At 31.0% G+C, this 17,392-nt stretch overlaps 2 protein-coding genes across 6 annotated transcripts in view; one reads left to right on the top strand and one right to left on the bottom strand.

Annotated features, from left to right (window-relative positions):
• The first annotated feature begins 251 nt into the window (after positions 1-251).
• On the top strand, positions 252-5,701 carry LOC112591137 (DET1- and DDB1-associated protein 1). 3 transcript variants are annotated; one of them, XM_025334841.1, is made up of 5 exons: positions 252-651; positions 1,238-1,367; positions 1,867-1,928; positions 3,212-3,331; positions 5,603-5,701. In XM_025334841.1, the coding sequence occupies exons 1-4, from the start codon at positions 649-651 to the stop codon at positions 3,302-3,304; spliced, it is 288 nt and encodes a 95-aa protein (XP_025190626.1). In that variant the 5' UTR covers positions 252-648; the 3' UTR covers positions 3,305-3,331; positions 5,603-5,701. The 3 variants fall into 3 exon arrangements, with proteins under 3 accessions (XP_025190626.1, XP_025190625.1, XP_025190624.1); XM_025334840.1 differs by lacking the exon at positions 5,603-5,701 and adding an exon at positions 3,482-3,606 and having other exon boundaries at positions 253-651; XM_025334839.1 differs by lacking the exon at positions 5,603-5,701 and having other exon boundaries at positions 254-651; positions 3,212-3,606.
• A 2,279-nt stretch (positions 5,702-7,980) lies between these two features.
• The window catches only part of LOC112591119, a 30,785-nt gene continuing 21,373 nt past the window's right edge, over positions 7,981-17,392 (bottom strand). For all 3 annotated transcript variants that reach the window (XM_025334804.1, XM_025334803.1, XM_025334802.1), the window contains exons 2-5: positions 15,024-15,577; positions 12,661-13,273; positions 11,416-11,875; positions 7,981-9,536 (exon numbers count right to left, since the gene is read on the bottom strand). In XM_025334804.1, the coding sequence (XP_025190589.1) occupies positions 8,816-9,536; positions 11,416-11,875; positions 12,661-13,273; positions 15,024-15,572 (2,343 nt within the window). In that variant the 5' untranslated portion in view covers positions 15,573-15,577 and the 3' untranslated portion in view covers positions 7,981-8,815. The remainder of the gene's footprint in view (positions 9,537-11,415; positions 11,876-12,660; positions 13,274-15,023; positions 15,578-17,392) is intronic.

Below are 17,392 nucleotides of genomic sequence, written 5' to 3'. Positions count from 1 at the left end.
GGTATAAGTTTCATAAAAAAACAATTTTAATAAATACATTTACAATAATAACCAATTTGTCATATAAGATAATCTTTTTACAATAATAATAAATTAAATTAAATTGCCTACCTTTATTTGATTTTATAGTTTTGAATTTACCGCCATAAAAATATGAACCAATCAGAACCACTCTACTCACACTCTAATAGGTTTAGAACTCATGCTTCCCGTCATTTCAACAGTGTTCATCTCCTTATCAAATCTTGCCCTTTCGCTTTTTATTATTAATACTGAAAATAAAATACGCCAATATGATAACATCACTAATTTGCTGTTGATCTATTGACTACCGTCTACCAGTCAGCAGTCATCGTGTTCACTTTTAAACTGACGACCGTCACCTACCCAGGACAACAGCCCTACTGCAACTCCGATTTCCGACGAACGGTGTGTCACACTGTCTGTCTATCGTTTTACTTAACCTTAAGTGTTTGTTCTACTTTCACTGAACCGGACGAACAGTGTCATTTGTGCTAACGATATTCGCATTTCGTAATATCCTGAGATAATATTGGCATTCCGCGTTTGCCAATTCTACCTACCAAGCATCCGATTTCATCTACACACGTTTTTCCGTACACGTTTTGGATTACGCATCGTACCAAAATGGTGAGTATAAATAGATGATAGGTATTACCCGTGAGTTTACTTATTTATCACCTGTGGACCATGCTGTTTTCTTAGAGGACGTATATGTTACATTTACATCTTGTTTTTAAAATTCTCAACATTTAATATTGTGTGGAAGTGTGGAATGCTTTAAGTGAATTGTAGATTAAATCTGATAATAATATTATGATATTTTATTTTTTTATATAACATTAGTATAATATGAACTGTTCCAGCTCGATTGTTTTCTCTCGTTAAATAGAACTACTATAGATTTTTGTTATTTTTTTTTTTTTTTTTAGATTTGGTTAATAGTATCCTCAACATATGTTGATTAATACATACAATTTAATAACAATATACTAATACATAGTTTTTAATTTACACAATCTCAATCTAAAGCTCATCTTAAAATGATATATATTTTAATAAAACTTATGCCAAATTTATTCCCATTATATTTTTATTATTAGTATATATTTAATTATAAATAATATAATAAATATTCAATTGTATTTGTAATCATTTTTTTGTTTCTAACTTATCAAAGACGAAAACAATTGAATTTTACTTTTATATATTTCAGTCTATAGCTGAATTTCTGGATGGTATGCCATCCTTTGATAAACGCAATTTTTCGCGTTTTCATTCAGACAATGGTCGAAGTAAGCGTGTACCAGTTTATATAACAACAGATGACCAGCCTTGTGATCAAAGTTTGTAGTTATTGTATTATTTTATTACAAATTAAACTCTATTCTAAAAAAGAAGATTCTATAGTGAATATATATAGACATAATATATTTTCATTTATCCATATAGTAGAACAGTTAAAATCTAACATAATACTCATGTCACATTATTTTTTAATGAAATCTGATAATTTACCTCTATTTTATCTTCTTGAATTGAGTTACTATAGATTTTTAATGGCTTTAAAATTTGTTTATTAGTATCATTCACATATAATGTTTGACAAGAATGTATAAATAAATTATATATTTTTAAATTCATACTTATTTTAAAATACTTACAATATTTTTTGTGTATAAGATGCAATGAGAACTGTTAGTTTTAACTTGATTTGTATTCATTGTAGAAGCAAAATATAAGAATTACTATAATATGTGTATGTTATTTAATATAAGTCTTCCATTAACAATGTGTCAATGATTTAATATTTTTAAATTTAAATTGCATTATTTTTAATTTCAGTTATTGTTACTGATAAGTCAAATTTGTTACTCCGCTATTTACATAACCAATGGGATAAAAAGGTAAATGTGCAATTCAAGAATATATTTAACATACTATAATTTCATATTAACTTGTTTTAAATATAAAATCTTATTTTAATTAATGATACTACAGTAGAAGCCGCTTATTAGGAACACGGATAATTGATACAATCGCGTTATTGAAACAAAATGTCTCAGGATGGATTGGACGTATATTAGAACATTGAAAATAAATCGGATTATTGAAACATCACATTGGTTATTTAAAACAATTAGGAGGTCAGTTGACATATATACCGATTATCCATCGATAACCAATGTGCTTAAATCTTATCTTTGCTGTCGTTACATTTATTTTTACTGTACTTTATCATAAGAATACTCTTTCTGTATGTACTAGCTGTACCGTTTGTAGTTTAGCTTCATCATGTGTACGTAAAGATTATTAGTGTTTCGTTTTTCTAAAAATCTAAAAATGTCTAAACATTGAGATTTTAGCCAATTTTTGTGTGGCTAATCGTGGTTTCAAACTCATTAAACCGATTTGCCAGCCCAATACTCATCCTCCGATATTTTTAATGCGAGTGAGACTAAGCTTTATTTTAGAGCTTTACCTAAACACACATCAAAATAAGTGACAAAGCCAAAGAGGCAATATTACTCGTTTGAAAATATGGTCGTAGAGTTACTTGATGTAAAAACAAATTACAATTGATAAATAGTTTAAATAATATCGTAAAATATATACATTTGTACATACTTTTTTAAATTATACAATATAGGTACATACATACATATTTTTTTCACTTACCTATTATTCATTTTTTTTTTTTTTTTCAATCGCTTATTAAAAATAATCGGTTAGTTGACACATTTTACCTTGGTCCCAAAGTGCTTCTAATAAGCGGTTTTTACTGTATATGATAATATTTTTATAAAATTTAAAAAAACATTAATGCTTTTTATGTACTCATATTGAATCTATAAATACTATAATATAGGTTATTACTCGTCATAAGGATTTCCAAGTATAAATTATATTTTTCAACTTTCAGATTATGTAGCCATGAATACTTTTCGATTAAAATATTTCAATAAACAACTTTTTTAGTATTTACCTAACTTTAATATGGTTTTAAAATATAATATATTATAATAACAAAATGATAAAAATATCACTTTGTGTTCCTTAACATTTCATTTTTTTTATTAAAATTTAAATATTTCTGTATTAGTTATACATAAAACATATTAGCTAGTTCATTTTTAATCTTATAATTATGTTATATAATGTATATTAATAAACTTAATTTATATTTTAGCATGGAGGTAAAAAAAGAGAATTGGCTGAAACAAGTGAAGAATCTGCCTCATCATCTAGAAAACGCCCAAGAGTAGATTTAGCTATAATTTAAATCTTCATATAATAAAATAATTCCAATGTAAGTAAGTTTTCTAATGTTGTTTTTGGACTAATATTCCTAAGTTGGTTAATTTTAAGAACAAAGCAAATTGCTAATATAAGGATATACTATAGTCTGGTTATAAAACTAATTAATGATCCACGTGATATTATTTTGAATGGTTTTTAGAGTTTGCAAAAATATTCAATTGACAATTGTTTGTTTGGATATTCACCGCCTGTAAACTTAAATAAACATTCTATTGATAATATTACATGTTTAAGAATAAGTCATCTAATTGTTTTCATTATATTATATTATATGTTAATTGTATTTATGTATTACAAAGTTCACATTATTTATTTGTATGACATAATTTTATATTGTGAATATTGTAGTTAACCTTTCATGATATTATACTTAATTAACAATTTTATATTACTATAATACACAAAATTGTTCATTTATGTTCCATCATTAGAGTTAAATATTCTTGTATAAAACAAAATGCAATAAATTTCTATTTATTTTGACCTGTCATAAAAGTTTGTTATTTGTTGATGATGTGGTGATATGGATTCCAAATCAAAAATGTCATACAAAAAAAATTATACATTAGTATTTAGCTTATACAATGTTATTGATCATTAAAATTTATAAGCTTAATATTAATTTAACATGAGATAATAAAATATTTACTTGATAATCATTAAGTTAGACTAAATGATAACACTAACTGCCCCAACAAAAAAAGTATCTCGATTTTTTCAATCTTGAATTATTACTGCCACCTTATAATAAATTTTTTTTTTGTACCTTCCAAAAAAAACAGTCGTATCTTTAGTTATCCAAAGAAATTATAAATTAAATAATTTAATAATTTACTGAAACTATGATTTCTGACAAAAACTGCCGTGTATACAGATATAACCAGTCTATAATTAAGAAAAATGAAATAATGCCTTTGTCGTTGAGGCATTTGAGTCGTATTTATTTGACAGTTTTGACTATAATGTTAATAAGAAATCAATTAATGATTTGAATAAATACAATTGCACAAAATACCTATATTTTATATATTATAATAAAATCAATATGTTAACTTCATAAACATTAGAATAAATTGATCTATTAAAAAATGTAAAAATGAAATATCCAAGCCATCTTGGATTATTGTCTATATAGGTATTTAAAATTTTTAGTTATTCATGAGCATTTTAAAATTGTAATATTTATAAAAAATTGATTGTATCTAACGCAATTTTGCTATTTTTTAACTTTGTAAGATGGATACAACATATGTGATGTCCTTAATCACAATTTAATAGACTATATTATACAACAATATAGTATATGTATGTTTGTTTATTGTTGTAGTCTTAATGTTTTATGATATTTCCTATATCCTGGTTGGATTTTAGGTCACAATAAAATGAGAGCCTCTACACAAAGTTTTTTTTTTATATCCAATTATTCAAGTATATACCAATTCTAGTATAGATTGGAATTTGTGATAAAATAAAAATATTCAATCAATGATAAATATCTAAAGAAATTAATGCATATAAGTGAGAATACGAATAATAATTTATATTTGATGATTTGCAGGAATTTGTATAACTACCTATTATTTTCAAAAATGAAATTAATAAAAAACTTTAATGACTCATTGCTGACTATTGTCTATCAGCTCTTTTAAGTAATGAAATTGATTTACTTAGATTAGATTTTTCTAAAGTGGATGAAACATTTTTAGCAACAAAATCTTGAAGCGTATTAATATAATTACATTTTTTCAACCATATTTTTACAAAAAATAATTTTTGCAAAAAATTTTAATGTATATAATTATTTCATATAATTGAAAAATAATTGCAATTACTGAAAGTCTAAGAATGGGCTCAGAGCCTCCATATTCTTAAATCGAACCCTGCCTGTATCCATTAAAAATAAAATATATATCATAGGTACTATTTAAAAAATCTTGCATTGTTGTACAGATAGTGTATTAAATCTGCAGCAATCATTTGTACTTCTTAGGAATATAGAATAATTTTTAAACCAATTGCTTTGTTGAATACCTCAACCATTTACAACTATAAAACATACGTATTCATTTAAGAATTGCAAAATTCTTTGAATCTTTCAGTTAGGAGTATTAGGACATAAGAAATGAAAATTATTTCCTGTTGTTAATATATTTTTAATTATACAGAAGGTTTATTGATTACTGGTGTAATAGACTTTGTTTCTCATTTTCTCTGAAATAATAATATTGATTATTGTGAGAAAAATTGTAATTTGTTGCAGGTTAAAGGTTTCTAGCCCTTACCTCAAGAAATGAAATAAAACTGACATTTATAGTATCATGAATACCTACTGCCTATATTTTATTATAAGTTTTGGTTTAATAAATTTTATTTTAAACTATCACTGTGCTACCTTTTTATTTTTAATTATCAATTCAAATGCATTTCAAAAATACATGTATCTGATATATCAATGTATAGTACAATGTAATGTGAGGTATTAATATTTTGGACATCAAGTATGCATTACCAACTTATGTATACAATTACATTTGAAAATTATTTAGACTAATTTTAATGTACTGATCAATACTAGGTAGTAACTAACCTACACATCGTATTTCGCTGTATTTTTTTGCATTGGATTTTTTGTTTACAATAGTTAATTAAATAAATAAGTAATTAAAAATCTGTTGTTGCTATTTTCAACCTTATAGTGATTTTTATAAAATATTCATGCCCATCTCACAGTTTTCAGTATTATTTCAAAAAGTACCTACATCGAATATTTTACTCGATTCTCATAACATTTATTTATTGTAAATATACTTACAAGTACACCTTGCAAAATATTTCAGTCGATGACAAAATTGCCGAGGTATCGATATAAGTCTTTTCCTATGAACCACAAACTGACCGATCTTCGAAAACTTTTGAAAGCCAAGAACCCCGAATTTAATAACTAAGCGATGTTATAGTAGTTCAATGCCAATCATCAACGTGACATGTCGCGGTGATGGAGATTCAATTGAGCCCAACGCCGTATTAATGTAATCGATTACGAACGCACCTCCTACACATAACCAATCAACATCGTTGCAGCAAGTATCTGATAATTCTATGGAAGGATCGTCCAAACAGAATGTAGCGAACCTCGAGTTCACGGGTCCACCACTAAGGAGATGTTTTTCACTGCCGAATTTTGCCTTAAACGTGACGCCTGAGAAAATATAAGTAGAGTGCACCACTACGCAAATTTCCAATACCGTAGAAAGTGCGGGGACCGAGACTGCGGTAAACTCTATTAAAAATAAGCGCCATTCTTTTTTTGGAAGCGTACAAAAAAGTTACTGTGCCGCATATTTTGTTGCGCATAAAATAGTCGGCAGCATAAAATATAATTAGTTTTATTAATATGTTGGCTACTGCAAATTGTGTTTAACATAAATAAACTTTTTTCTATGTTATTTAATTGGTTATTATTGAATGTATTAATATTATTTTTAATTAACACAAAATTCTATTAATCTATACGGTTTGTAACTATATATTATATAGATACTTTCGGTATTTTTGTGTAACTGGTTTATAATTAAAACTTACGAGAAAATTTTAATTGAATATTCAAGCTATTTGAAAAAGAAACAATAAAATGATATGGGAAAAAAAATTACAGAAAAATACAACGTGTGCGATAAAACTCACTTATAGCTGATTAGATTAGTTACTACCTATAGTTTCATACGTTGTAATTGTTTAGAATTCAAAAATGCAAAATTTTATATTTTTGTCTAATTTTGTTCAAGAATAGAGTTCAGTTATCTTGAATTCACGTTAAAATATTACGATTTTAGCATAATCTAGATTGAACGTAATCAGAAGCAGCTTTTACGAGTATCTACTTGCGTCTTGCACTAAAAACAAATGTAATAAGCACATTTATTGAAAAACAAGAAACCAATTTTGATATTGAAACCCTTGAAATGAGAAATAAGCTTAATGATATATTTTGGCTCTACAAGTTACTTCTATAAATTACTGTCTTGAGTTGTTGAGTTGAATACCCTTGAAAGTTTCACGTGTTTAAATGTTCATTGCCTCATCGATTGCTCAATATTTCACATAAAATAAGGTACCTATGAATGTGGTAAAAATCGTACGATAGCCATGATTTCAAACAGGATTAAAAACGGTTAGATTTATTTTCAATTGACAAATATAAATGATTAGATACAAACCAACAATAATCGTCCAATATTATGTACAGTTATAAATATTAAATGTATTTACAGTGATGATAATCGTTAGTACTTTTTACAACTAACCATTACTCATTCGTACATTATCACAATATGACTTTGTTTCCACTCAAACACTAATTTTTACTATATGCATAATGTATATATATTAAAAATAGTGTTAAAAATAAAATTATACAATATTAAAAATAAATAAGTTAAATAATAATGCTACTGCGATGTACAAAAGTTATGTACGAAAAATAAATATAAGTATAAAATGTAACTTTAAAGAAATAGAAGGCATGTACCTACTGAAATTAAATTAAGATGAATTTTAATAAAATATTGATACAATATTGGTTTAAAATAATAATAAATACCGTAAACTTATTAAAATACATTTTTAACATTTTGTTAGTAAACATTGTTAAACAGTGTTAAATTAATTTCAGTCTTATATTGTAATACCTACCTAAAATACATTTGTGAACTAAGTTCGGTATGTTGAGTATTCATTCAGATTAAATATGCACCTATATTATAATAGAACACGATAGACAATGATGAATATCAAAACAATTATTCAAACATACAATTACATTTCCTTAAAAAATAAATGTATTTTGTCGAATAGAGGTTAGTGGTACCGAGAAATGTTTACTAAAACATCGACTTCGAACTTTAACGACACATCGGACTAAACATGATCGACGTAAAAATGTCTGACACGTCATGATAAAACATGTATATTACATAGTTTTTTTTCCGTAGAGGCAACTAGGAACGCAGTATATCCCCGCGGTTTAGACCTTGCAATTTTGAAACCGTGAAGTTTTCAGAGGGGAGAGTAACTCTTCCTACATAAAATACAGTCATTCCACCAGCAGGAGTGTCGATATTTATCATCCTCCAACCTGCAATCACAAGTGTTCCGACGACTTCATATGAAAATATGATACATTATCAATCCGAACGTAAACGTCAACGGACATATTTATCGCATGGTATACATGTTAATTGATGTGGCAATTTATCAAAACTCAAAAGGTCTTAGTTAACAATCGATATGGCACGTAGAATAGCTGACATACCTAATTAAACAACATTATAATAAGCTCTTCGGCCGACTTGTGCGCGGTTTGATAAAAACAAAAAAACAAACTTAAAAACTAAGTACGTTATACGTTTACAATGTTCCGCGGGCGCGGGTGGCGGTCGACTTCGGCTGCAAAAGCGACGAACCAATCTGCTTGTTACAGGACGGTGGTGGCCTGAAGTTTCACGTACCTGGGCCGGTTGGTGCCGTTGTCGGGCGGCGGCACTGGCAAGAAGCACTGATGCGTTTGGACGGCGTTCGCGCGGCCGGTCCGCTTCTTGTTACTGCACGCCCGGCACGCAGTCCTGTAGGCCAGCAACACGAACAGGAACACGACGGCCGTGAACGTGGCCGACAACAAAAACGCGTAGCTTTTGGCGCCCAGCGCAGCGAACAACCAATCGGCCGGGCCGCCGCCGCCGCCACCTCCTACGCCGCCCCCGCCGCCGTCCACCGACGTGCACACCATGGTCTCCTCGTCGTCCTTGGGGAACTTGGAACCGATGCTGGCACACACCTGGTACGACCGCTCGGCCGGCAGATCCGCGACCGTGGTCCAGGGCGCCGTGCAGTTCAACCGGTGGTGGGCCAGGGGCCTGCCCATCGTGTACACGGACACCGTTATCGTGCACTTGCCGGCGTCCGGTCGCACAGCCGACAGGTGTACTGCCACGAACAGCGACGACGGCGGCACGAACGACGTGGTCAGGTTTTGGATGTCGGGCGGGTCTGCGGCCCCCGTTGCCGCCGCCCGATTGTTGAGCTGCACCGCTTGGTTAGCGTTTGGCACCAGAGGTATGATGTCGCTGCAGCCCAGCACCATAACCGATTCGTCCGATTTGTCGGTCGTGTATCCCTCCACCAGTACCACGCAATACCTGCGGATGACGAACGGATTAATTATTAGAATAATCGAAATTAATTTTTACTAATTCAAATACAACCATATAGAAAATATTGAGAATGTTTTAATGATGGACGTTTTTATTTGCTCTCGTGTTTATAATTTAATCGTTAAAAGTAGTATTCTGCAGGAGTAACTGATTGGCGATCAAAAATATTAGGTGTATAGGTAAGTATAAAGTATATAAGTATACCTAATATAATATCAGTATTTTAATTCATCGATGAAATCGATATAAATTTAATTTGCCTTTGTAATTAATGACTACAATTATTTCCTAAGTCAAATCTACAAGCGCTAATAAAAAAATAACTGCCGGGTATTGTAATCTCGAAGTTTTCTGTATAGATTGTCCGAAAAAATTATAACGTGCTCAACTATTTATTTGAAGCGTAACTGCAGCAGACTGCAGTAAACACAAAACAACCATATCTATCTACATATATTAATAAAAAGGGAACGTTTGCGAACGTAACCATAGCCAAGTCTATCGCATTAGTGGTTTTAAAATTTAGCACATATATAATCCTATAGTCGAAGATGTATCTACTCCTCAAAGCTTATTTTTACATTTCGCATTTTAAGAAGTAAAGGCTTACACAAAGACTTGTTTGCTCACGAAAAACGAGTATATTTATTTTGTTTATGTAGGGTTACCATTGATAAATTAATTACATAAAATAAAATACCTATAGTTATTATATGGTTGTAAATAGTTTCAGATCTGTGTATTATATTATTTGTATCCACATAAGTAACAACGTGCAAGATCAGCGCTACCATACTGTACTAAACTACTAATAATAATATATATATTAAGACCATCAAACCTCAAGTATGCTAATCGCGTTTTTTATATTATATTATACATTTATGCATTAGGTACAGGATGTCTATAGTAAATGGAATCCCATTAAGCGTAGCTCATTCATAAATTTATAATGAACAATTATATTTTATATACAAATTTTCGAGTTTATAGACAGTTGACTGCAGATGACAGGTATAGAAAATTATATACGTAGGTAAGGATCGAATGGTTTACAAATATCAGTGTCTATGTTATAGTATAATCGGCGTCTAGGCGGACAGGTGACACGTTCTGTGCAGATGACATTTGAGAAACACAACGAAAGCGATGAAAAATAGTATGTGCAAGTCTACGACTGAACATCGCATACGATTACGTGATTAGATATACTTCACTGCACACGTAGAAGCCGTGTTGGTTCAAGTGCGGAATCGCGCTGTATAATACGATATTTTAGGGTGCGTACGTATATGCATATATGCAGTGCTCGAATTGGGAAAAATTAAGTAGAGGAGCTCAATCCAACTATTTAAAATTTGCGTTCCAAATGCAAAATAATTAAACACAGTACACAGACTGGGGGGGGAGGGCTTTATATCCCCCAATCATCACTAAATTTTTTTAAATCTATACATTTCTATTTTAAAAATACCTGATTAATGCTAATAAACACAAGAATTTATTTTTACTTAAATATTCAATTATTACAATTAATTATTATCACTTAATACAATAATTTTATAACATAATAAATTCCCAGAAAAAAAAATTAAAAAATATACCTAACATGTATTAAATTTTTCAATAAATTGTAATTACAGTAATTACATTAAAACCATATTTGATGAAAAATGAATATGGATATTAGATTACGCCGTCCCCCCCTTTCCATTCCATTAAAACATCATAGTTGAGAAACGCAAATAAAAAATAAATAAAAAAATAAAATAGTAAAGGAGCTCCGCCCAACCTACCCCCGCACCATTCCAATTCGAGCTCTGCATAATATATGTATTATAATATTAATCATCATGGTACCGACCTGTAACTGTGCGTCGGCTGTAGTTCGTTAGCCGATAACGATAGCGTCAAACTCTTGGGATCGGGCAACTGAGACGAATTACATCTGACCGGTTTCGAGTCGAGCAATACTTCGTGGTTTCCGACGTCCTCGTAGATGACTAGAGCGTTGCAGTAGTACGATATGACCGGCGCTACGACAGTCCAGCCCAGGCTGATGCGGCTGCCGTCGAACTGGTAGGAGCGCAGCGAGATTTTCGTACCGGAATACGGTTGCATTGAAGCGAGTGGACCTTCGGGCGGCGGCACGCTGTCCTCGCCGCCGCACGTCAGCTTGGACACGGGTAGATCCTGGAGTAGACCGTTCTCCAGCGACGGTGGAGTTGCGCACACGGCCGTGTCGCCGGCTGCGTGAGTAGCGTTATGATTGGACAGCCAACTCGCGAAATACAGTAGACTGCAGTCGCAATTCAAAGGGTTGTCTGAAAGTCCACAACGGAAACACACATTATTATTTACTTTAGAAAACCAACACGAATACATTATATGATACGAACAGTTATTAACTGGTTCTCGCCGTGGTATGGTTAACGCAATTTTTGATTTATTCCATGGGTTTAAAATATTATGTTGTTAAATAACCGTAGGTAAAAACAAAATTTTTGACAGACCCCTGACTCTGAACACGTGCTACAGTGCTTACACCCAAAACGTTCTACTATTATACTATGATAGCCGTTACCGTCGGGTACATTGCTATACATGTACAGAGCAACGGCGCCGGCTATAGGACAGGACCAAACGAAGGCTTTTTGCAGATAACTCGTCCATCATAATTACGATTATACTGATGCGAGGATACAAGCGAACACAGGATACAAGATACGAGCGAACTTAAAATTTATTTTTGAATTTTTGGCTACTACACGATTATCGATTAAAGACTATAACGAAAAATTCTAATTGGATTTCTTTAAACCGTGAATACAGTTTGATAAATAATAGGTACCTACCCATGGGATAAACTCGAAAATTCTAGTACCGCCAATTCACCAGAGAATAACTATTAATCAATTGATTAGTATTTGCTTTCCTTCTATTTACCGAAATAAAAACGACGGTCACGACGTTATTCGTCAACAATGAATATATATATATATATATATATATATATATATATATATATATACCTCAATAAATGATAAATTAGTACTAAATGTTATGTAATAAAATATGCTCTCGTGGCTATAATTAATTGCGAACCTACCTGATAAAGAGATGCTCGTTATGTGGTTGCCGGTGTTCAGTGCGCCTTCAGCCACGATTGATATGTCGTTATCGTCTAGCTTTATAACTTGGATGCTCTTTAGTGGTACGATGAGATCAGACGTCAAACTCCTCAGGAAGTTGTGTGACAAGTCAAGCGTTTTAAGTTTGGTCAGATGGGCGAGTGAAGCACTAGACACTGCCACGATGCGGTTGTTGGCCAAGTCCAAATGGGACAGTGTAGGCACCGCTCTGAAACCGTGATCCTCGAGTACGTCGATCTGGTTGTGATTAAGCGTCAGAGACACGATGCCCTCGAGTCCAGCAAATGATCCACGTCTAACGCTGTTGAGCTGATTATGTGCCAGCGATATGACCTGTAAGTTTGGCAACCTAGGTAATGTGCTGGGGCCCAATTGACCGGCTAGCAGATTAGAACTGAGGTCTAATTCGACCAACGATCGGAGCCCTTGAAGATGGGAAGTTGAAGCTGATGTAAGTAGATTGTTTTGGAGTCGAAGCACTTTCAAAAACGGTAAATTAACAAATGCGTCTGGACTGATGAAATGAATAGAATTATTGCTCAAATCTAAAAACGTCAGATTCGGAGATCCCTGCAATGAAAAACAACATTTAATATACTAAAAATATAAATAGTAAGTAGATATAAGTAGCTAAGTTTATAATTTAAGCTAAATCCCGTTGTTTTTTTTATTTACATAATAAAGTACGTCATTTTTTAACATAATACTTAATAAACCGTAAATTAGGTACTTAAACTACTGTATAAACACATTTTAATTCACCACAACATTAAATCAATTTATTCTCGCATCACTTTCTATCAATTGGTACAACTTATTAAAAACACACGCTTTTACCGAAAAAAGCAAACATATTATACAGTATATGTTTTTCTCTGCAATCAGACAAAAAAATCGGCTAATTAAGAGTATGCTGCAATACTTTTTCTCAAATCTGGCCATTCTTAATTTTAAAAAAATGATCACCAATTAATTAAATAATGACGACGTAAAATAATTTTTAGTAATTTATGATTTAAAGAAATGTGTATTCATTGTAAAAGTTGTAGTGAAAAGTTTCACATGTTTAAAAAAATATAATAATAAATAAATTATTATTACATATAATATTACCTAATATTAAAATCATTGTATAAATATATAATACTATAGTCTTATCCCCATACAATAGTCTATGTCGAATAAGGTATTAATTTTAAAATATATAACCACAGATGTCGTCTAGATGTCTAAACTCAATAGTTTTAAAATACGAAGGAAAACAGCAACATTACACTATCGGGGACATATTATTTACCCAGATAAAACACCTATTACCTGCATGCTTCAATACCTAGCGTTCACCATATGGTAAATCAAAACCTATATGTGTAGGACGCAAGTATTTTCGACTTCCGTTACGGTTTTTGTACACCGTGTGACTAAGTCTACGCAATATCCGTGTATAGTGTAGATATATACTATGTAGTATATATTATATTAAATACCATTTGTAGTAAACAAAACAACTCAATCAAATCAGGAAAAAAAGTTTTTGGTGAGATTATGGAACTCGACACAATTTATTTTGGTAAGTAAACTATAAGACCGATGATAGAGTTAGTATGTATATATTGCAATTATATTTGTGTGTGTTTGGTTAAAAAATACAAAATTATGTTTTTCAAGATGGAAAAAATTGTTTAAAATTTTAAAATAGTAGGATTTTTTTAAATATTTACATTAATTTCAGGATACACAAATTAAAGTTATACTTCTTTATTAATAAAATGCAATGTTTTTGTGCGTGCGTATAATAAGTGAATCAGTCGAGTCTAATGTACTCATGGTTCTAAAATTTGGTACGTATAAGTAATACTATACCCGAGGATTTGCACCTCAAAACCAATTTTTTTTAATTTTTAATTTTTAGAGGATCTTACACACGGATTTGTTGGCTCACATCAACTATACTTTTTTTAATTTATGTATTGTTGCCATTGTCTATTTATTACAGAAAATAAAATAGTTATTATGATTGGATATAATTTTAGATCTGTATTTTGTAATAATTGGTCAAAAAAATATATAAATAACTGTGTGTTGGAAATCTATTAATTTAACATTTAACGAAATTCAAGAAGGGACAAATCCATGAGGACATTTATTTTATCACAGATAATCCTGTGCAGGATCAGCTAGTACATTATATATTTATACACGATCTACTCAATGAAACAACTGTAGTAAGACTACTAAGACTGTATACAAAAGCACAAAACTTGAAGTTTTCTAAGAGTGTTAGTGTACAGTGTACATACATAAAAGACTCGAATAATACCTTGAACGAATTGTTGTGAACGGTGTGCAAACGGTTGTGGGACAGGTCGAGCCGTTCGAGACCGCTGAGCATGGCCAACGCCGAGCTGGGAACCCGTTCGAGCTGGTTGTTGGGCAGGCCAAGTGCTTGGAGCGGAGACTTGAGCCCGTCGAACGCGGCGTCCGATACGGACTTTATCTCGCCGGAGGACACGACTAACCCGTGTAGCGAGACACCATCGAGCATCCTGGCCGGCAGCGAGCCCACGTTCTGCACGGTGCAGTCCAGAAGTGATATTGACGACGTACCGGACAGATGTCTGAGCGCCTTGGCCACTGTCTCGAACGTCGACTTGCCGCCGGTGCAACGTAACGTGTGTGGTAGATCGCAAGCGCACGACACGTTCCGCACTTCCGGGCACTTCCATTCACCATCTCCACCGCCATTCACTTGTCGCTGAACAACATCTTCATGCCGTTGCAGCGGATCTTCGTTCGGCGACTGATGCAGCTGGCCGCCGGTGATTTGGAGTACCACGAATACGACCGCCACAGCTGCCACACACGACATTCTTCCTACACAAAATCAACGTCACCAAGTGTTAAACAAGAGTGGAAAATCATTATTACATTATTACTGTTTCGAAAAAATAATATGTTTTCGGTCTGGATACGATGTTAATATTATTTTCTCACTTATTTTTCGTTACAAGACCGATATTACGTCCTAAATTTCGCGTTGAGGTACCTATATGAGATGATGATACTAGCAATTGATGCATAACATAATAAATTACGTTATTATAAAATACAATAACCTCGATGATAAAATTATTTTTATTTTTTTAAATAGAATTGAATTTTACTTATTTTATTTTCGTTTACGTTATAATAATTATATTAGAATTAATATAATTACTATAATTATTTAAAACTGTTCAAAATTTATAATTATAATAGTTCATACAATGACAAACATAAGCTATAGCGAGCTACATACATTTTCTACCTAGAATGGTTATAATATATAGACATGATTCCACTTAAACTATCCTTATAATTCATTGTTTTTGGAAAAAATTGACATTTCAGTCATGTTAATTTTTAAATTTTTAAATAAATGATATTTATCTAAACATAGTTTTTAAATCATATAAATCGTTGAGTTATAACCGAGTACAAAAATCCAATTACTTCAAATAGAAGACAATTCATGTGAATATTTTTTGAAATCGAGAGTCAATTTGAGTATACCTGAAGCCTTACATATAGGTATGTTGTGTGCGTATAAAATATATATATATATACAGGTATAGAGAAAGAAACTATTAAAAACATGTGAATATATCAATGAACCATTTCAGATTTAGAATGTTTACTATTATTCGGTAAACAACCCATTGGCCATTAATCCATTACAATTAGCAAATGGTTACTTTGAACCATAAACGATTAAGCGAAGCAGAACTTATAAATTAACTTATATATATTGCCTATATTGATAAAAACCATAAAAATCGCATAACATATGCGTATTTATGTTATATACCATTTACAAAATATTATCATGATATTTAATTTGTAATTGAAATCAAATTATTAAACATTCATTAATTTAATATTTCATTAACCACTGTTTATTGTTTAATTAATATTAAAGTATTTCAGAGCTAAAATATAATACATTTTTATTTATTTCCATTTTTCAGTATAAAATGAAGTACCTAGGTAATATACAATTCTAATGAGCAATGCAACTTGTTAAATATGTTATTTGTAAGTAATTGCGTTACACTACAATTAAAGTAAAATGAAAATAAGTATTTATGGAAAATATTTGAAATATATTCTAAATACTTTCTTTATGAATGTATTTAAATATAATTTTAAAAGCATTTTCTACAAAACTGACCTATATCTCTAAATAGTGTAGACAGTGTATATTTATACATTTTATATTATAGAATATAGATACTATTTATGTAATTAATTAGCTCAGCATCGCAAAATATAATATATTATTATTTCTAACATAGGTTTATAATTCGACAAAAAGTGGCGCAAATATTGGGAGTCATATAAAGCCCCCAATAACTCAACAAGCCCCTTCAACCAATACACGAGTGATATTCTATACGACTATACACATACAAATATACAATATATATTTATAATATATTATACATTAAATAATAAGCAATGGTACCTAAATGATTCTCAAATACTTAAAATAATATTGTTTTTAAGTTTCAATTAGAATTTATTACATGGATAAGGTACTATAGGTGATGTATATGCAATATCATTTGCGCGTAATAATTGTAAACCAACTTAACATGTGTAAATATATTATAACGCAAATATTTTTTTTTTTAAATTATTGAATCATTT

The sequence above is a fragment of the Melanaphis sacchari genome, unplaced genomic scaffold (assembly GCF_002803265.2).
Source record: "Melanaphis sacchari strain LSU unplaced genomic scaffold, SCAv2.0 Contig12_pilon_pilon, whole genome shotgun sequence".
Taxonomy (NCBI): domain Eukaryota; kingdom Metazoa; phylum Arthropoda; class Insecta; order Hemiptera; family Aphididae; genus Melanaphis; species Melanaphis sacchari.
Note: the sequence above shows the minus strand (reverse complement) of the source record. Positions and strands in the feature narration are given on the sequence as shown.

Coding starts and splice junctions, on each gene's coding strand:
- LOC112591137 (XM_025334841.1), top strand. Junction 1,368..1,866: donor TGACCAGCCTTGTGATCAAA/GTTTGTAGTTAT, acceptor TTTTAATTTCAG/TTATTGTTACTGATAAGTCA. Junction 1,929..3,211: donor ATAACCAATGGGATAAAAAG/GTAAATGTGCAA, acceptor TTTATATTTTAG/CATGGAGGTAAAAAAAGAGA.